This window comes from Anastrepha ludens, chromosome 2 (assembly GCF_028408465.1).
Source record: "Anastrepha ludens isolate Willacy chromosome 2, idAnaLude1.1, whole genome shotgun sequence".
Lineage (NCBI taxonomy): Eukaryota > Metazoa > Arthropoda > Insecta > Diptera > Tephritidae > Anastrepha > Anastrepha ludens.
Window position 1 is genome coordinate 101,279,392 of NC_071498.1, and position 22,429 is coordinate 101,301,820.

At 40.6% G+C, this 22,429-nt stretch overlaps 1 protein-coding gene across 1 annotated transcript; it reads left to right on the forward strand.

The window, feature by feature from the left end:
- The first annotated feature begins 3,809 nt into the window (after positions 1-3,809).
- On the forward strand, positions 3,810-7,263 carry LOC128854916 (WD repeat-containing protein 36). Its single transcript, XM_054089375.1, has 5 exons — positions 3,810-4,728; positions 4,805-5,126; positions 5,191-5,445; positions 5,543-5,719; positions 5,788-7,263. Exons 1-5 carry the CDS (start codon positions 3,898-3,900, stop codon positions 7,005-7,007), a joined length of 2,805 nt encoding a protein of 934 aa, XP_053945350.1. The 5' UTR covers positions 3,810-3,897; the 3' UTR covers positions 7,008-7,263.
- Positions 7,264-22,429: the final 15,166 nt, after the last annotated feature.

The following is a 22,429-nucleotide window of genomic DNA, read 5'->3' on the forward strand; positions in this document are numbered from 1 at the left end:
AGCAAACTAATGCAGATAAACTGACGAAATCACACTTAGAAACTAACTTTTTCATGGTATGAACAGGGACTTGGTGAAAGGGAACGTACAGATCCGACAGGGGTGGCTCCCTCCAGAAATGATTCTAACAGTGGGTGGTGACAGGTAGATGCAACTTCTGACGTATTGCAACAGGATGGTAACTGATGTTAAGCCTAGTGCTCAACTCAGCTGGTGAACGATCAATTTTTGTATTAGCAGTTTGACAGCTGTGGTACAGAACGGAATGAATTCGACATTATTGAGAGAAAAAAACCAACCATAAGCAGAGAACGTTAATCCCTCTCTCGGTCTCTGCCATAAGTTTAAACGCACAATTTTACAGGCTAAAATTCAGATTTAAAAATTATCAACAGTTGAAAACCCGCCCTCAATGCCAAACCTAGTTTAAGTGCTCAACTGCACCATGAATCTAGTTTTGATAGCACAAAAGCAATTATCAAATATCGTCATACATCTTAGTTTATGGCATTCTTAATACACATCGAGTCACAAATATTTCAACGGCTCCCAGCCGCAGCCTAGTACCTACAAAAAAACTTCGAACTAGAAATTTTTAAAACGTGAAATTCTCGCATTATGTCCATTCAGGGCATCCAGGATTCACGGATAGCGTAATGGAAATTGTTCTTAGAACGACTTTTGGAATTCTTTACCTTGGTGATACCGACCACAGCGATGAGCTGTTGATGATAGCCGTCGATGACAATCGTGTGTGGTAGTACTAACTTTCTTTTCCAGGCAAAATAGCGAAACTCATATTGATAGCCAAAATCTTTAAAATTTTTCTATCATTAAAAGCAAAGTTTGTACATACATACGTATGTACATATGCACTAAATATGGATGTCCATACATTCATTGAAACTTCTACTCAGATTTCGATATTCCAGGTGTGATGGCGCATCATGACTTGTTCCCAAAAAGCATCTGATCTTGATTACTAGTCTTAACTAGTCGTAAATAAAAGCTCGAAGCAACTTTTTTTTCTTTTTACAATGACAATCCAACGCGTTTACATAAGAAACCCACATTTTGAAAAATCTCACGTGAGATTGGGGGATGGGGGAAGGGGTTGAATAAAATCTCACGACATCTCCCCAGGGGGGGAGGGAGGGTCAGAAAATTGAAAAAAACACCTCACGTAATTTATGGACGCCCCCTTACCATGAACGAGAAAAAAATAAATATTTTTAGACTTGGAAAGTTTACCGATTCACAGAATATCGTCGCATAACGTTGCCGAACCTGGTCTAAAGGCTCGCTTTTTCACAACACAAAACCTAATACTTTCCCCGACTGCGTGATCAAACCCCAACAACCTTAAGGCTAAGTAGCTATTATCTCTTTGGATAAAGGTAGGTTTCTACCGCAAATCCAAGACGTGTTAGAAGCCACGTTCTGAATGCTACAGCAGGTGGAATTCCCAATAGTTCAGAACTGACCCTGAAACACACGACATGCATACCAACTCTTCGCTTGCAAGTCAAGAATGTATACAAGCAGAAGTCGCTGGAGTAACAACAATATTTACATGCATTTTGTTTTTCCTATTTCGTGGTTTGAAAGTCAAAATTTCTCTCCCAAAATCTGAGATTATACAATAATCCTTGTTTTCTGTGTTATCAATAATTATTATTACGAATGTAAGGAGAAACATCAAAAGAAAAACTAAAGGAAATGGATGCCGGTAAAGAAAACAGGCCCGTAAACATAATTCTCATAAAATGTTTGTTAAATATTATAAATTATGGATTCATTTTACAGAAAAAAGCGTGTATCGATAAACGTTTTGTCTTGTTATTACTTATTATAAGATGTAATATAGAATTTCCCATGCGTATTGCTGCCAAAATTTTTTGCAACCTCAGTAAACGTCGCATACGGATTTCCTCCAACTGTTTATTATTAGCAGCCAATTGCGCAATTAAATTAGCTATTCCTTCTCCTTGTCTTTTCTTCATATCGTTAATAATAACACAGGCCGACAAAATTTAACCAACATTCAGACCCAGAAACCAGACTATATATTTCCGAAGGTTTATGATGCGCTGAATCCAAATCTGGCCTCAGAATTGCTTTATCAGCTCTGGTTTTCGAGATATCCTAACCTAAAAGTGCAAAAAACCCCATTTTTGCCCATATTTGAGGTTATGTAGCCTTGCAGATGTTTTCTTTCACCAAAATTAAAGGATGGCATCTTTAAATACAATCCTTCTTTTTTCAAATGGCGTTTTGTTTGCTCAAATATCATTTTTTTTCGCAGAGATATCGCATTTTGAAATTTTCATGTTTCGAAATTTTCCTACACCTGAAAATCGATTAAGATAACATAGACATGATATATTCGATTACTAATTTTCTTGAATTGAGTCTTATTTTTCTTAAAATTTTGTCTCACACCATAAGTGTGCTGACTCACCACATCCCTACACTATCTAACCTTTGGGTACCGAGTCACACACAGCCCTAACCCCTAGAAACCACCCCTATCATACCGCGAGCAGGCTAACCCACATAACCGCAAGCAGGCTTTCCCACAAACTCCAAATTTACATACTATTAATCCATATATTTCAGGCCCTCAAACCCAAGAAAATTAGTAAGCGACTATATCATGTCTATGTTATCTTAATCGATTTTCAGGTGTAGGAAAATTTCGAAACATGAAAATTTCAAAATGCGATATCTCTGCGAAAAAAAATGATATTTGAGCAAACAAAACGCCATTTGAAAAAAGAAGGATTGTATTTAAAGATGTCATCCTTTAATTTTGGTGAAAGAAAACATCTGCAAGGCTACATAACCTCAAATATGGGCAAAAATGGGGTTTTTTGCACTTTTAGGTTAGGATATCTCGAAACCCAGAGCTGATAGAGCAATTCTGAGGCCAGATTTGGATTCAGCGCATCATAAACCTTCGGAAATATATAGTCTGGTTTCTGGGTCTGAATGTTGGTTAAATTTTGTCGGCCTAGTTCCATTAAACACGAAAGATACGATTATCGTAAAAACTCAAACTAATAAATTAATTTTAGTTATCAATCCGAATTTTGCATGGACAGAGAAGCAGATATTAGTTTAAATTATTTCGGATACTTTTCCTTGTAGACTAGTGTAATTAAAAAAACCAAAAACTCCAAAATATTCCACCAAAGTAACTTCTATGAAGAAAAACCTTTCAAAGCAGTATTGACAGCTGATTGTCAATTTTGCAGGTAGTCGGCCAAATGTGAACGGGTAGATTAATTTGGTGGATTTGTAGGTGATTAATGCATATGTGAACGCATTATTACCGCTTGCATTTTTCATTTCGCAATTTATTTCAATAAATATTGATTTCAATTTGTGGAACAGTGATGACAAATGTTTTTATAGATTATAAACCGTTGGCGTGAGCGCTTTTTTTTGTTTGCATATATTTTATTTTTTGCATTTTTCACATGTATATGCATATTGCCTCTGCACGGAATATGGAATTAAGTATTAGCTTCACCAACATAGTAAACAAACATGTACTGCATTATTTTCAGCAAATTTATTGTCCTCAATCCAGTATCTCAATATTTATTGGACGCTTGTCATGCAATAATGATGGATGGTGATGCATATCACAAAATATCTGAATATTCTGAAATCCAGGAAAATCGACGCGAACTAAATCACAATATATATTGAACGTGTGGCAGACGCATAATTAAGATTTGTTTTCTCCATAGAAAATCGAAATATATCGATAATATTTTAATAAAATTAAATCGAGTACTCACTTATCGGAGCACATGTTGAAACAGCAGCAACTCGTAGCCAGCAAATACAACATTTCATTTTGTAAATTTAACTGAAGTGGACAAATAAATGACCAACGCGGGTGAAACAGTGTCAAAGGACACTATAAACGAAGGTTTAGTTAATAGCAGTGTAATCTTCCGTCAAAATCGAGCACTTGGTTTTGTTAGTAACAACGTTCCAGCTGTTATTCGATATGTTAGACGACGTAAGGATACATTGATTATCACCTGCATTGGGCGCGCCTTTCAAGTGTACACGGCCAACCATTTTCGTTTGCTACACGTCGGTCCAATTCATCCAGATGAGATCACGGCACTAGCTATGGACCGCGTACACACTTACGCTGCCAGTAACCGTTGTATTTATGCTTGGCGCGCCGGTAAACATCAACGACACGTGTTTCGCGGTCACACACGTAATGTACATTTATTGCTACCATTTGCTGCGCATTTGATAGCCGTGGATGAGGCGAATGTGCTGCGTGTATGGGACATAGCCAAAGAGGAAGTTTATTTAGAATTACAATTCAATGTCGATGAATTTTTGATTACTGCGATAACTCATCCACCAGCTTATCTAAACAAAATAGTATTGGGCTCACAGCAGGGTATGCTAAAAATTTGGAACATAAAGGAGAATCGTTTGGTGTACACTTTTGCTGGATTTGGCAGCAAAGTGACTTGTATACAACCATCACCAGCATTAGATGTAGTAGCCGTTGGCCATCAAGATGGCAGTATTATTTTGTTAAATCTCAAGTTTGATGAAGTGCTTATGAAATTTAAGCAGGATTGGGGGCAGGTATCGCAAATTACATTCAGAACGGATGGACCACCGATAATGGTGACTGCATGCTCCAACGGACATGTGGCATTTTGGGATCTGGAAGATCGCAAGGTAAGATTTTTAAATTGGCACTTCCATAAAAAATTGTGAATATAGTATATATACTAAATTTTGTTTCCTTCTAAAGATTGCCGGTCAAATGCAGGTACATGAAGATACAGTTAGCACCGCAATTTGTTTCCATAATGAACCTTTGCTGTTTACCACTTCGCCTGATAATTCAATGAAATTGTGGATGTTCGATATGCCTGACAATGGCGCACGTTTGTTACGCTCAAGGGAAGGGCACACTGGGCCGCCATTGTGTATACGCTACCATGGCAATAGTGGCACTTCAATACTGTCCGCGGGAGAAGACAGTGATTTACGCGTTTTTAGTACCATATCTGAGTCATTAAATAAGAGTATGGGCAAAGCAAGTTATAATAGAAAAAAGTCAAAAAAACGAAGTATGTTCATAACTCAAGGTAATAACGATTTAATTTTAAAATGCTTTCTACGTATTTGTTTTAGACCGATTCGAAATGTACGCTTTACGTATGCCCCCAATTATTGAGTTCACAAGCGAGACGACACGAGAACGTGAATGGGATAACATAGCCGCCATTCATGCGGGCATCATACAAACTACAACCTGGTCCTTCTATAAAAATCGTATGGGCGAACACCGGCTGGTGCCGAGTAAATTCCAAAACAAGAACCGGATTGACTACAAAACCATTACAACATGTGTGACGTTGACTCACTGCTGTAACTTTGTAATCATTGGTATGAAAAAGCAATCTGAAATGTAATAAATCATCCAAAGATGGTTATTACATTCCGAGTACAATCATTTATATCGAATTTACTTCTATTACTATAGGTTATTCTAGCGGAGATGTAGAACGCTTTAACATTCAAAGTGGCCTCCATCGGGCTAGTTACGGCTCGCCAGCACATAAAACAGCTGTACGTGGTGTAGTGTCTGATATATTAAATCAGTTTGTTATAACTGGATGTGGTCAAGGCCTTCTTAAATTCTGGCCATTCAAAGAAAACGGTATATTAAGACTTCTCAATATTCTAGACTTGTACAAAAAATTAACGTCGACTTTATTGTACTTACAGCTGAAAAATATATCAAGTGTCTTAAATTTGCAGAAGGCATTTCTCTAATGCGCATACATCGTGAAAGTGCAATGCTTGCAGTTGCTTTAGTGAACTTCGTTGTACACATTGTAGATGTGGATACACGTGTAATAGTGCGTAAATTTGAAGGTCATATTGCAAAACTGAATGATATGGTATTCAGTCCAGATAGTCGCTGGCTTATTTCCGCAAGCATGGATTCTACCATCAAAGTATGGGACATACCATCATCATACATGATTGATCACTTCAAAGTCGACCGGCCATGTGTGTCACTTACCATGTCACCGAATGGTGACTTTCTCGCAACTGCGCATGTCAACTATCTTGGAATATATTTGTGGGCTAATAAAATGCTTTTCAACCAGATAACATTACGTTCCATAAATCCATACAGTAAAGCTCCTTACGTTGGTTTGCCAATAAGCGCCAGCGATGAGATGGATGTTGCAGATCTTATGGAAAATGCTAAGCTAAAGGAATCTAACGATGACGAAGACGGCGACCAGGATATGAGTGACAACGACGTGGGCCCAGAAATTAATTTAACGTACGAATCACCAGCGCAACTTGGTAGTGATTTAATCACTCTTTCTGGTACCGCTGCATCTCGTTGGCAAAATCTGCTAGATCTGGAAGTAATCAAAAAACGCAATAAACCAAAAGCTCCACCGAAAACACCAAAACAAGCACCATTTTTCCTGCCTACAATAGCCGGTTTAGATGTTAAATTTGATATGAGCCAAGCGACTGAGACTATGGATGAGAATAATGGCTCCCGAGTGCTACAACCAGGTGCTGGCGGGCTCAGCACGCTGACAGACTTCGGCAAAATGCTTCACAGTGCAACAGACCTCAAAAACTATACCCAGTGTGTAGATCACCTTAAGAAACTAGGTCCTTCAATGATTGATTTTGAAATCAAGTCACTGCACCCGACTGGTGGTGGCTCTTCCCGCATAATGGTCGCATTTTTACATACAATCGAACATATGTTCAATACAAACACTAACTTCGAGTTAGCACAAGCGTATTTAAGCGTGTTCCTACGTGTATATAGTATCGATTTATTGGACTTCGAGGAAGTCATTGAAGTTCTGGAACGAGTTTGTGAGTTGCAAGAGAAAAGTTGGAAGGTCGTTGAAGATAAACTGTTATTCGGTTTAGGGGTGGTGACAGCATTAAGAAATTTTGTGTAGAAATTGAATAAAATGTATTTATATATTTATAGACGCACGGAAGTGTATCAACATCAACGGCGGCAAATGCTTACAATTTGAGTTGCATAAATTGGACAATTGCGCCTATGTCATAAGATACAGAAATACAATGACTACAACAAAGTTGTACACTTTCCAGAAAAATTTAACATGTTTTTGGAGAAATGCAGTTCTCCAAACTATTTTAAGAATATACTCGTAGTGCTAAAAATAAAATTGTTTTTTAAATACCCTACTTTGGAGATTATAAATTTCGACCACATTTCATTACAACAGTGCACAAAGGTGGAAAAAAGCAATCTGCTTCGGATTTTTACGTTTCAAAAGTTGTAGTTCAAAAGCATGATTAAATTAGGAAAGGTTTGCTAGTAAGCAAAACATTGGGTTGCTAGCTCTAAAAATGTTGAGTTAAAGTGGAGGAAAGGTAAAATTTTTAGAAAAAACATTTAATTTTCAAAATGGTATGCTTACGAGCAACTACTCGCTCAAGAGTTTGTATCCCTTAGTCCAGGACTAGTATGACATGGAATACATCCTGACATCCTTAAGTCAGGACATCATAGAGTAATTGAGGGAATCGGAGATCCACAGATTAATCTTGATTTTAAAAGACTTCATGTTTTCCAAAAGGCTAGCATTTTTCAAAGAGTTACAACAGAGAGAATACTTAGATAATCCCTATGTTTCCAATGAGCCTACCTTCAAATGGGTGGATGAAGTGCACAGAGAAGGCTTAGCAAAGCACAGCGCCAGCTTTTTGAGAATTGCTAAACAAGTTTTAATGGTACGACTATTCGGCATGCGACAGCTCGACAGCTACTGGGAAAAGCTTATTGCGGGTCCAGATCACGTGACGACAAAAAACGTTTTGGAAACCAGGAATGTAGTTAGAAATGTAAGAATAATCGCGACTTCGAAGTCAAACTCCAAATATGCGCGGGCAAAGCAATATAAACTAAGGTGTAAATATGTTCAAAGTTTTTTTTTAGTAAATTAAATGTATGAAAAATCCATTTCTTCTATGAAATAATTCTATTTTGCTTAGGTAACATACTTTCATATTGGCGAAATTTAGCAACTTCGCGATTGAAATTTTATGTAGTGAAAAAAAATGTTCAGCTAATAAGCTATTTGTACCATATAAATAAATAAATATGTAATAATAAATATGAACATATTTGAAATATGTTGTATATTTACATTGTCCATAAAATATGTTATTTACATTCAAATATTAATTAAAACGTATTTTAAGGCCGGCGGGCCAATTAAAAGGTCAAAAAAATCGATTTTTTTTTCCTGAAATCAATAGCTTAGATATTCAAGAACATGAGACACAAATTTTCAGAGTTAAATTCCAAGTATTTGCAGAGCTACAGAGCCGAGCGTAGTGCGGCGTCGAGCAACCGTGCGCTTATTGTTGTAGTGTATTGTTTCTGTGTACGTCTTTGAAGCGCGTTTTCTCGGCTTTTCATTTTCACGATTTTACCTAATTTATGTACACGATTGCAAAAAAACTAAACGAGCTATCCATTTCATTCAAAATGCGTTATCTTCAGAATTGTTTTCTCTTCTATGTGAACTAAAAAACATCCAAAAACTTTTTTTAAGCGACTTTTTTACCCAGTTGAAGAGTTTTTTTTTTCTTGAAAAACCACTTTTTTTTCTACCTTCCCCAAAAATTCGAATTTTACGTGTTTCTCCCAATTTTCTTAGTTCACAACGAAGATAATTACATCAAAATTAATAATCTTTTTTTTTTGTTTTCAGATGAAAATTGCAAGTTGTATCTTGTACAGAAGTTGGATACTTCAGTGGCAAGGCGCTCTGGGAATCTATTGATAACTCGGCTTACAATATATTGTTGGAGATTGTACACATTTTTTTTTTTAGTTCAAATATATATTAAACTATCCCCAAAACTTCATTTGGCTAATTGTTTTTTTTCTCATCCTACAACGCTTCGCGAAAACTACTGAATTTAGGACATCTAATTGGCCCGCCGGCCTTAAATTATTTCTCATTATTTCAATCGTCTACTACTATTTTTATCTTACTTTACTTTTTTAATACCTACTCCAACTTCAACAGCTATACTTTTAATTTTGATTTTATTATTAATTATTTTATCTACAATTGAAATAACCAAAAATAACCCATGGCTGTATGTTTGACTTTAATAAATACTTAAACCATTCGTTCCTTTCAAGTAAAAAATACTTTCTTGCTACCATTTTTACCAAAAATAGTGTAATTTTCTCCACTTTCTTCACCTTCTTAAATGCAACCTTTTGTAAGGAGTGTCAAAAATTTAATGTCACAAGTGAGCACACCTTAATTAAATATCAAAATTGATGAGATGTGATGGTATGTTTTTTTTTTTTTTTTTTTTTGCTCTTATTATTATACATTATTAAGTTCTATCAGTCCGACTAAATTTAAATATTTAATATCAGATTACTTAATTTTCTTCAAACACTTTTTAGGTTAGATTTTTAAAAACAATTAAAAACCTAAATGCGAATTACTTCAAATGAAAATTTTTTAGGAGTACTCTAAAATTCACAAAAAAAACTTTTTTTGTTTTTTGAGGAAATACCAAATAAGTCGAAATATTCAGCCCCCTCGGGGGAGCCTGTTATCCTTAGAGGGCGTATCCCCAGGTAGTGGAAAGGGAACACCTCCCAGATATGAATGGAAGGAGAGAAGTAAAATATTCCAGCGAACCACACAGGTCGGAGACGCAAACTTCGTTAAAAAAAAAACAAGTGTACATCAAATTAAAATATTTTTAGGAATATTCTAAAACTGGCAAAAAAAGTTTTATTTTTGTGGAAATACCGAATAAGTGGAAATATATATATATATATATATAATTATAATACAATTTGGATGGTATTACAAACATATGAATCTATACGTAAGGAAAAATCTATTTTGAATCCAAGACAAAAAGCCTTATGCCCGCTTTTACCAACAGAAATAAACACTTTTTTTTTTAAATACAGTAGTTTGGAGATTCTTTGTCTTGATTAGAGTAGTGCACAACTCCGGAAAATAAAGGGTGTTTTTTTTAGAGGTTAGGTTTTCAAGATGAAATAAAACGTATATAATTTAATGTTATGGCCAAGAATTTAGCTTTATTATAAAGATAAGGGTTTGCCATTATGTTTTAAAAATGATTTCGGGCAAGTGGCCGCCGCGGCTGGCTCGAATAAATTCCAGCCGAGAGGCCCAATTTTCGACCACTTTTTGCAGCAATTGGGGCCGTATGTCAGCAATATCGCGCCGAATATTCTCTTCCAAGACGTCAATCGTCTCGGGCTTATCTGCGTAGACAAGCGACTTCACATAGCCCCACAAGAAATAGTCCAGCGGTGTTATATCGCACGATCTTGGAGGCCACGCCACAGGTCCACGGCGCGAGATAATGCGCTCACCAAAAGTTTCCTTCAATAAGTCGATTGTTGCGTTGGCTGTATGGCATGTAGCGCCGTCTTGTTGGAACCAAAGGTCGTCCACATCAACATCGTCCAATTCAGGCACGAAAAAGTCATTAATCATGGCTCTATAGCGGTCTCCATTGACTGTAACATTATGGCCGGCTTCAGTTTTAAAGAAATATGGACCAATGATTCCCTCTGCCCATAGAGCACACCAAACAGTGACTTTTTGAGGATGTAACGGCGTCTCAGCAATGGCTTGCGGATTATGTTCACTCCAAATGCGACAATTTTGCTTATTGACATACCCATTCAACCAAAAGTGAGCTTCATCGCTGAACAAAATTTTTCGACTTTAAACTTTCTTAACAGAACACGAATTTTTATGATAAAATTCAATGAATTGCAAGCGTTGTTCAGGTGTAAGTCTATTCATTATGAAATGGCAAACCAAACTGAGCATAAATCAAGTGACAGCTGTCAAAAAGACCATCTACGAAAAAAGTAGTGCCAACTTGAAAACCTAACCTCTAAAAACAACACCCTTTAGAAATAACGCGCAACCCGCTGTTGCAAAGTAATGAATTTATCAGCAATCTGTTAAGTTTCAAAAGTTGTAGCATAAAATTACAATTTGAAAATTGTTCTCGTTTTTTTTTTTTTTTTTGTTTAATTCGATCGGTCTATGTTTTTTATTGTTATTATTGTAGCTTTTATTACTTATGCATTATTCAATTCAATGAGCCCGACTAGATTTCTAAAAGCAATTAAAAACCTAAATGCAATTAACATCAAATGAAAACATTTTTAGGAAGAATCTTAAGCCGAAATTTTAAATTAATTGGTGAAAGCGGGCATTAAACTCATGCAAGGTGCAAGAGTGAAAGCTGAATTTTCCCAGGAAGCAGCGATTTGTGACGAACATTTTTTTATACCATTTGGATGATGTTACGTACATACATACGCAACTAAGGTTAAGCAAATTAATTTTGAAACTGAATAAAAAGCCTTATGACCGCTTTTAACAATTAATTTAAAACTTAAAAGTCTGTTAAATTCTCAACGGGTCATAGAAGGTGAGAAAATAAATTTGGAAACGGACGTGTTTTATATGGGTCTCTTGTAGGTCCGGTTGTTTTTCTTTTTCATTGTTTAACCCATTAAATCCCAACCTTATATAAAACAATTTTTTTTTAAATGCGTTTATAAAACGTTTATTGAAATAGTGTAATTAAGCTCCTTAAAAAAAAAAAACACGAAAAAAAATCAAAGAAATGCATTTTTTGGGCTGTACCCAATCGAGTAGAATGGGATAATATGTATATACATTGCCTGTATATGAAAATATGGAGTATTAAATAAAAAGACACTTTCAAAGACTTCCTTGGTTATTAGTTCGGTTAACAGTATGGAAGTTTTTGAAACATTCTCTCTCTACGCAAAGGGTTACATTGCATAACTCGCAAATCCATCGAATTCTTTGGTGACACTCCCTGCACCTCAGCTGATTCGATATCCTTTTGGGAAAATGGTTATATGAGGAACCAGCTATTGATGCCGTGTCGATTGTTTTGAAGATATGTCCCGGATATTATAATTGCGTAAATAAAATCGCACAATTTCACGTTGGTATTGCAACAAGTCCGGCCGCCGTAGCCGAATGAGTTGGTGCGTGACTACCATTCGGAACTCGCAGAGAGAACGTTGGTTCGAATATCGGTGAAACCAAAATTAATAAAAACATTTTTCTAATAGCGGTCGCCCCTCGGCAGGCAATGGCAAACCTCCGAGTGTATTTCTGCCATGAAAAAGCTCCTCATAAAAATATCTGCCGTTCGGAGTCGGCTTGAAACTGTAGGTCCCTCCATTTGTGGAGCAACGCCAAGACGCACACGACAAATAGGAGGAGGAGCTCGGCCAAACACCCAAAACGGGTGTACGCGCCAATTATATATATATATATTGCAACAAGTCGCATTGACTCTTACTTGCCATTTTATAAAGCTTCCATGCGTTTACTACGCACGAGCTTATCATTGTGGTGAAAAGAGGCCACCACCATTTCTTTCCTCTAAACTTTATATTGTTAGTATTCAAAGCTTGGTCGTGGAGGTCAACTCCTCCCATTCCTGAGTTGTATTCCGCTATCAACTTCGGCTGATGGGCATTCACCTTGCGCCTCTCTTGTCTTGACCATCGTTTGACGGTATGTAAAGGTTCAATTCTATCAAAGTTTGTTCCCACTGTCACAACGCTATTGTCATTCCACGTCACAAAAAGTATTACTGAGTCAGAAAACCTACAAAATTTGATACAAAACAACTATTCAAATAAATCATTATGATAAACTTACATAAAATCAAACGGGGAGACCGTTGCTTCTTTTGTAGTTCTTTGTTCGTTTTCAGAGGACATTTTTTGGTCCGCCGTTCACGAACAGTCCCAGTAGCCTTAAATCCTTGTTCTTTGAAAATTCTAAGAAGGTCATATGACGTAAAGAAGAATCGAAAAATACGATTCCAAGGTTGGAATATCATCACGCAATATATTATCCTCTTCAATGTCCTCCTCATCTGTGTCACAGTGGGTATTTGGCGGTATAATAGTGAAGTCGAAGTGACTACGGTCGCTTGATTCAATATAGTCGGTGGCCGCAGAAAGGTTATGAAACCTCTTTCCGTAAAATTTTTTTACATCCATTACTAAATCTACATGAAATATGCACACAAAATATATATGAATGTTCCCACTGTACCCATGCGAGTACACTAGAATTTAAACCTACCGAAATGCACTTTTCCACAACTTTTTTCGTTTTTTTGGTATAAAGTATACAAATTATATGTATTATGAATATTACAACACTGAACTTTATCCGTGATAACTTAGATTTTGTCAAACAGAGAGCTTATTGCAAACTAAACCATGAAAAGAAGAAAAATAGCAAAGGTGCACGCAAAGACAAGTGAATAACGGATAACGGGACTCAAAAAAAAGAAAGAGAAACATGTGTATTCCTTTTCGACATTGCTCTGTATTATAAAGTGGCGAGTACATTTAAAAATTTGTAAGCGTTGGCTTTTGACGTCGTTTCGAAAAAGATGCTTTTTCTGTACTCAAGCGAGTACAATGGGATCGAATGGGTTAATATGTAATAAATCAGTCGATTTTGCAAAAAATTAAAAAATTATTTCACCGGGCTTGCTGGGTGGGCCCTATAATTGAATGCGACTTTAAACTTTTTAAGTTAAATAGGCATATTTGCAATTTATGACCGAAGTGTGTCTGTCCGCCGGAAAAAATAACTAAGTAATTTAATATGCTTTTGGCCTTTGAAAACAATGGGTGTTATAACTGGCCAAATAAGTGAATTGGAAAAGGAAAATATTTCTGTAAATCGCGCAAATTGTGATAATAATAAATTGGCTTTACGGTCTGATTTCAATACCTTTAAACCCAGTTTTGCTAACTTACCTAATTAACTGCTAGAGCAAACTATCGAAGGTGACGCCCAAAATGTTGGGGTTGTTTACTGTCGGTATTGGTGTGTCATCGGCTTTGACCTTTAGCTGTAGTTTGACCTCCTTCGTCCGGGCGGTAAAGAGGGTCGCTGTAGATTTAGTGGGGGAATACTTCGCATCGAAAAAGCGAGAAAGGCTGGTGAGGTAATCGTTCACTTTAGAACACAAGCCATCGATGTCACAGCACAACACCATTATCAAACAATCATCAGCATAGGCAACCAGGGAGATTCCCTCTGGTGGCTGGGGGGGCTTCGATATGTACACGTTGAAAGGCAAGGGTGAAAGAACACCGCCTTCCTTTATCCTCATCTGTTTTGAGTTTTGATTTTGAAAGATGACTAATGAGTGTCGACCACTCAAATAGTTCACGGGCCACCTCTTCAGCCCCAGCGGGAGGGTCGACTGTATAACGACATCTAGCAGCGTGGAGTGGCTGACTGTATCGAAAACCTTTTTCAGGTGCAACACTACCAGGACAGTTCTCTCGTAGAGGCGGTTTTAGTTAAGCCCGCGGTTAATTTGGGTGTTTATGGCGATAAGTGCCGTGATGGTGCCGTACACTCTTCGACATCCATGCTGGTATGTGGCTGGGGTCAAGTGTTTCGTGTAGAGTGGCAGTAGGAGGGCTTTAAGAGTCTTCACTACTGGGGAAAGGAGAGTTATCGGACGGTAAGACTCCCATTGTTTGGCGGATTTTCCAGGTTTCAGCATTGGGGTCACTCTCCCTTCTTTCCACTTGTCAAGAGTTATTTGAGTGGTCATAGACAAGGGAGCGTCCATAAATTACGTGAGGTGTTTTTTTCAATTTTCTGACCCTCCCTCCCCCCCTGATGAGATGTCGTGAGATTTTATTCAACCCCCTCCCCCATCCCCCAATCTCACGTGAGATTTTTCAAAATGTGGGTTTCTTATGTAAACGCGTTGGATTGTTATTGTAAAAAGAAAAAAAATTTGCTTCGTGCTTTTATTTACGACTAGTTAAGACTAGTAATCTATGGCTGAGAGTTATAAGTGTAATAAAAATTTAACAATAGAAGACTTAAATCGTAACTACTGCGATTAAAAAAAAGAGGTTGTCTGTAAAGTCGGTTTACTGACGATAGTTTAACGTGACAACGTCATAAGAAAATACTGATGGAATGGCTGCATTTTTCAAAAGAAAATTTTATTTTATTTGTTTGATAGATATTTTGTATGGATATAGAGGAGGAGGTAAATGGAATTGCAATGGAATAGGTCAAGTTAAATTTACACATTACACAAACGTGAAAAATGACGAAACATTTATCAAATTCATGAAAGATATCTTCAATTTCGATTGTGCATCAGACGTTAATAAGTCAACAACATTAAGAGGCACCATCATCGATTTGCCTTTTTCAAGACACTTTACACTCGAAACACTCCCTTTCATTTCCTACTTTTTCTATCATCGTCCTATTCTCAACAGAGAAATGGTTCATTACCATGCACACAGGAAGAAGGCATATGCAAATACAAGTATGTGAATTTGCCATTCCCATGGCAGCCGGTTCTACGTTACCGGAATGACTCGGGTTTTTATTCCCGACCAAGGGCTGCCGCCCCAGTACACATTCCCATGGCAGCCGGTTCTACGTTACCGGAATGACTCGGGTTTTTATTCCCGACCAAGGGCTGCCGCCCCAGTACACTAGCCCTGTCTAGTGCACCGTATTTTACCCAAAACCTTTCGTCACAGGAGCAACTCATTGCAGCCAGTTTGCTCCAAATACTTCTCTTCCGGGCTGGCGTCGAACCCAACCCCGGACCTGAAGTATTTTACTGCTGCATTTGCCACAAACGGCTCCACCCGAACTCCACCTCGGTTAGGTGTAACCAGTGCAACGGGTGGTGCCATCTTAAGACCTGTTCAGGCCTTAAGACTCACAGGGAGTGGTCCACAAGGTATGTGGCCACGTGTTGCTCCCGCCCACAGGCGGTCACCGCCTCTACGGCGACACTGCCCTCAGTGCCGGCACATCACACTGCCGCCACTAACAACACCTCAACGGCCAGGAGCCCCCAAGAGCAACACGACTCCCTCTCCAACCCACAACCCTCCTGCTCCTACCCCAGTGCGGGGACAAACCAGCAGCTCTTGGTCCCCCGCACAGTCTGCTCCGTGTGCCAGACCGTAGTACCTCGGAACCTGACAACTGTCCAATGCAGTTCTTGCAGTGGCTGGTGTCACTTTCGGAGGTGCTCCGGCCTGCACACCACCCGTGAGTGGACACGCGACTACGTTGCCCCCTGCTGCAGAGCTCTGCACCCGCAACCGCCCACCGTGGCGCGGCCACCCGACAACATCAGGCCACTCCCCATTTTGCGGAACGCACAGCAGGACCAACGCAGACAACATCACGCATCCCTCACCCCCCGAATTACGACGACCCTCCCGCGAAGCTTCAAGCTTTTGCAACTAAACTGCAACGGACTAACGAGTAAGATTGACGAGATAGTCGACTTCATGAGTCGGTTCGGAATTAAGATAGCTGCGGTCCAAGAGACAAAACTGCACGCTAGCTCCCCCCTGATTACCAGGGACGGCTATAACGTGCACCGAAAGGACCGCGAGCGAGACAACGGTGGTGGCCTAGCGTTCATAGTACACCATTCAGTGCAGTATCGTCTTATTGATGAAGGCATCGACCGCAGGGACAGCACCTTAGAACGTCAAGGTATAGCTGTCCGGTCAGGCGATGCCGAGCTCGAAATTTACAATATTTATATACCCCCTGTCACCTGCTGCCCGGCAGGATATCTCCCCGATATTGGTGCGCTCATCAGGGGAGAAAACCGATTGGTAGTAGGTGACTTTAACGCGCATCACGATCTTTGGCATTCAAGCCTGCCAAATGATCGTAGGGGACAGCTATTGGCAGAGCAGATAGACGATTCGACGTTCAGCACTGTAAACGACGACGCCCCCACTAGGGTAGTGGGCAATTGTAGCAGCTCGCCTGACATAACAATTGCTAGCGCTGGACTGATAAATAGCATAACCTGGCGACCTATGCTATCGCTTGCATCAGACCACTTGCCCATTATCATCTCGATCGAGAGACCCGCCGATTTTGTTTCCGCGGATCACCGGTCATATATCAACTTTAACAAAGCTGATTGGACCAGATTCGCGGAATTTACTGAGAACATCTTCGCAGCCCTACCCACTCCCACCGATGTGCGCGCAGGCGAACGCGCACTCCGCAAGGCGATTACAGCCGCCGCGGCTCGCTTCATACCTGCTGGACGGATCCGGGAATTACGTCCCAATTTCCCAGCCGAAGCAGCCGTTATGGCAAACGAGCGTGACCGTCTACGCCAGGCCGATCCCGGGGATCCTCGTATAAAGGATCTCAATTTGGAGATCCGGCAACTGGTCACCCAACATAAGCGGACCAAATGGGTAGAGCATCTGAAGTCCTGTAACTTCACCTCTGGTGTGAGCAAGCTCTGGTCCACCGTAAGGTCCCTGTCGAACCCGACGAAGCACAACGACAAGGTGGATATCACCTTCAACGGTCGTACTTCGTCGGACCCGAAGAGATGCGCGAGCTATTTTAGCCGGCAATTTATATTGCATCCTCCGGTCGACAGATCCAAACGTTGTGCCACCAGACGGCTGCACAAACTGCCCTACAACAGTGCACCGCTTACTTTCACCAGCGACGAGGTTCAGGGGGCCATCAAACACATGAAACCATCAAAAGCCATTGGCCCCGACGGACTAAACATGCTGATGCTGAAAAAGCTGGGTCCATTGGGAGTAGAATATCTCACAAAGGTCTTCAACCTGTCTATGGCCACTCTCATCATTCCTGATAAGTGGAAATTAGGGAGAGTGGTCCCACTGCTGAAGCCTGGGAAACCCGCCAACCAAGGGGAGTCTTATCGTCCGATAACTCTCCTTTCCCCAGTAGTGAAGACACTTGAGGCCCTTCTACTCCCACTCCTCACTCAACACCTGACTCCAGCCCCACACCAGCATGGTTTCCGTAGAGTGCACAGTACCACCACGGCACTCACCGTCATAAACACCCAGGTAAACCGCGGCCTTAACCAAAACCGCCCCTGCGAGAGGACTGTCCTAGTAGCGTTGGACCTACAAAAGGCTTTCGACACAGTCAGCCACGCCACGCTACTAGATGACATTTTACAGTCGACACTCCCGCCAGGGCTGAAGAGGTGGACCGCGAACTACCTGAGTGGTCGTCACTCGTCGGTAGTATTTCGAGACCAAACCTCAAAACAGAGAAAAATAAAGCAAGGAGTACCGCAGGGTGGTGTCCTTTCACCCTTGCTTTTTAATTTCTATATTTCGAAACTCCCCCAGCCACCAGAGGGAGTCTCACTGGTCTCATATGCCGACGACTGCACGATAATGGCGTCGGGCAATGACATTGATGGCCTATGCTCAAAAGTAAACGACTACCTCGCCAGCCTTTCTCGCTTCTTCACTGCGAGAAACTTAAAACTTTCTCCCACTAAATCCACGGCGACCCTATTTACCACCTGGACAAAGGAGGTCAAGCTGCCACTTCAGGTACACGTCGACGATACCCCAATTCCGACGATAAACAACCCCAAAATTTTGGGAGTCACCTTTGACAGCTTGCTCTCCTTTTCGGCGCACACAACCGCTATTGCAACGAGAGTACAGAATCGCAACAAGGTCCTCAAGTCGCTTGCCGGCAGCACTTGGGGCAAAGACAAAGAAATGTTGCTGTCGACTTTCAAAGCAATAGGCCGACCGGTTCTGAACTATGCCGCGCCTGTCTGGTCGCCTGGAACCAGTGATACGCAGTGGACGAAGCTTCAGACCTGCCAGAATACTGCCATCAGGACCGCGACAGGATGTCTCCTGATGTCCCCTATCTACCATTTACATGACGAGGCGCACATGCTCCCGGTTAGTGAGCATAACAAAATGCTCGGCAAGCAGTTTCTGCTTGGGTGTCACCGTAGGCCTCACCCATGCAGACACCTGCTTGAGCCTGAGCCACCTCCCAGGCACATCAGGAGACACTTCCTCAACTACGTGGACGAGATCCAGGACAAAACGGACAGACCTCTCCAGGATCGGACAGTATACAGACAGGCTATGAACGACATTCATCGGGAGACACTTACCACCTTCCTAAGCTCCCGACCCCCGAATGCCGTTATCGGAGTCCAACCACCACCCATCGCAGACGAAGAGCTCCAGCTTCCTCGAGAGTCCCGCGTAATCTTGGCACAACTACGTTCTGGATACTGTAGCAGGTTAAACTCCTACCTATCCAGAATCGACCCCGACATACTAAACATATGTCCTGCATGTGAAGGCACCCCGCACGACACTAACCACCTCTTCACATGCCCCATCAAACCCACTCATCTAACACCTCTCTCCCTCTGGACCCAACCCGTCGAAACTGCCAGTTTCCTGGGCCTACCGTTAGATGAGCTAGACGAAGACGACCGGTAATTTACACTACACTGACAGGGCGAAGATACTGCTACAACAACAACAACAACAACATGTGAATTTATATACAAATGCGCATATACATACATATATATGCTCACTCAAGTAGGACAGAGCCAGATGTCGAACGTTGCCGAACGCGGGGGCCGATTGTGTTCTTTGTCGTTCGTTCCGCGCTCTCGTTTGCAGTTCAAGCACATTAGCTTACATTTGCTTGCATACGGAATAGATTCGTATATTTGATATGTCCATATGATTTGTATGCATCTTCACATATAGATTTGTTCTTTTTGAAAATTGCGCGAAATTGTATATGTATATGCATGTTTATATACATATATTAGTATACAACATATCTTATAAGGTATGTGGTAAATATTACCATACATTTTTTCCTTCATATATAATAAAAAAAATAATAATAATAACATTAAAACAACAGGTATTATTGACAAACTTGGTTTTATTTTAAATTCTTCAAGTAAATCAAATTAATAATAATCAAATACAAATACGTGAATTTATATATGTACATATGCGCATATACATACATATATACGCTCACTTAAGTAGGAGAGAGCAAGATGTCGAACGTTGTCGTTCGTTTGCTTTGTTCGTTCCGCGCTTTCGCTTGCAGTTCATTCAAGGTAACGGCAATGAGCAAGGTAACGACAAATGAGCAAGGTAACGACAAATGAGCAAGGTAACACTAATGAGCAAGGTAACGACACATTTTTTCGTGCGTGCAGCCGGCTAAATCGAATAACAAGACGTTATCACGTCAAAAGAATATCTACTCTAATTCAGTCCATCGAGAATCATGCGCGGTTTCAAGAGAGACTATTGGGACCAACATGTCCATATGATTTTCAGTAAAATCATGTGCTCCTTCAACTTCGTTCTAATCTAGCCACTCTAAGCCGTTGACGCTTGCGCCCAGTAACTCATTAGCTCGTCTTGTGACAATCCGTGAGGGTCGCACTTTGCGGAACATACGCGCTTGCTTAGCTGGTGCAATGTGAGCTGCTCGCCTGTGCTCTGCAGCTCTTGTGATAGATGCGAAGTAAATACCGCATGTACTGTAGCATATTTTCTCTAAATCATCACGTATACTTGGGCAATAGAGATCAATAGGCGTGCTGATGAAGGCATTCAGCGGTTCAATCGGTACGCGTATTAGAAATGGAGCAAATGATTTTCCGTCATGTTCTTTAAAGTCCGGAATTGTCAAACGTCAACCTGAGTGATAGGGCGTTCGGCTCATAGTGGCGCGAAAACAACCGACGGGCTACACTGTACCGCAAATTCAGATTAAATTGAGCTATTTGGTATGAAACAAATATGGTGGTTTGACAGTCGTAATGTATAACGTCGAAGTATGAATGAAATTATTTTCTTTCGAACGAATTAGTGAATGATCTTAATCATACTACGATTACGCTTGAGATTAAATCTTAAGCATGTACAATTTTTTTGCTTCAATCAGAAAAAAAATTGCGTGATATTTGCCGAGACCCCCCCTCTCTCCAACGTAAGATTAGATGAGATTTGACTGGACCCCCTCCCCCCCTTAAACATCTCACGTAATTTATGGACGCCCCCCAAGCTGTATAACTTTGCGAGAAATCCTACTCACAATGGACTCAGGTTTTTCAGCATCAGCATGTTAAGTCCGTCAGGGCCAATGGCTTTAGAAGCTTTTGCTTTTTTCTGAGATCAGCGTGGTATGATTTGGTACGAGCTATTTAAACCAGGTGAAACAGAAAACGCCCAGAATATGCCGATCGGCGTCACAAAGTAATTTTTCTTGATGACAATGCACCGCCACATCGAACAAGAGCGACCCGGGAATTGGTGGAGACGTACGATTGGGAACCGCTGGTGCATACGGCTTGCTCATCAGACTTGGCGCCTTTCGATTATCAATTGTTTGCATCGATGGGCCACGCACTTTCCGAGCAGCGCTTCAATTCTCACGAAGAAGCCAAAAATGGCTCGATGAAAGGTTTACGGCCAAAGACGGCCAATTTTTTTGGCGCGCATCCACAAATTGCCTGAGAGATGGGAAAAATGTGTCGCTAGCGATGGCTATTATTTTGAAGATTAAATTTGTAACCATTTTTTGTTAACAAACGTTTGAAATTGAAAAAAGTCTCATTACATAGGTGTATACCAGTGGCGCATTGTTCGGTAGTTTTAGTAGCCGTCTGTATGGTGGCACAGCATTTGGATCTGTCGACCGGAGGATGCAATATTAATTGCCGGCTAAAATAGCTCGCGCATCTCTTCGGGTCCGACGAAGTGCAACCACTGAAGCGAAATGCAACCACTGTAATTTTGCTTCCCAGGTTCGACAGGGAACTTATGGTGGACCGCTTACCAGTTGCCAGTTGCCGAATATCTAAATGGAGATCACTTATTTTGGGATCCTCGAGATCGACCTGGTTTTCGGGTTTCACCTCTGATTAGTGCAACAATTTCTTGGTGATATCCTGCTGGGTAGCACGTGACAGAGGATATTTATATGTTGAATATTAAAAGCTCTGCATTGCCTGACCGGACAGCTATTCATTGACATTCTAAGGTGCTGTCCCTGGAGTCGATGCCTTCATTCATAAGACGATACCGCACTGTGTGGTGAACTATAAACGCTAGGCCATCACCACTGTCTCGCTCGCAATCTTGTCTGTGCACGTTATAGCCCTCTCTGGTTATCAGGGAGGAGCTAGCGTGCAGTTTTGTTTCCTGAACCGCAACTATTGGGATTCCATGTTGGCTCTTGAAGTCGATTATCTCATCAATCTTGCTCATGCGTACGTTGCAGTTGAACTCAAGGACTTTAAAGCTCCTTGGGATAACTGTCGCTATTCGGGGGGTGAGGGACGCATGAGGTTGTCTGCGTTAGCGCTGCTATGCATTCTCCTCTTGTTTTTGCAGCCTGATGGA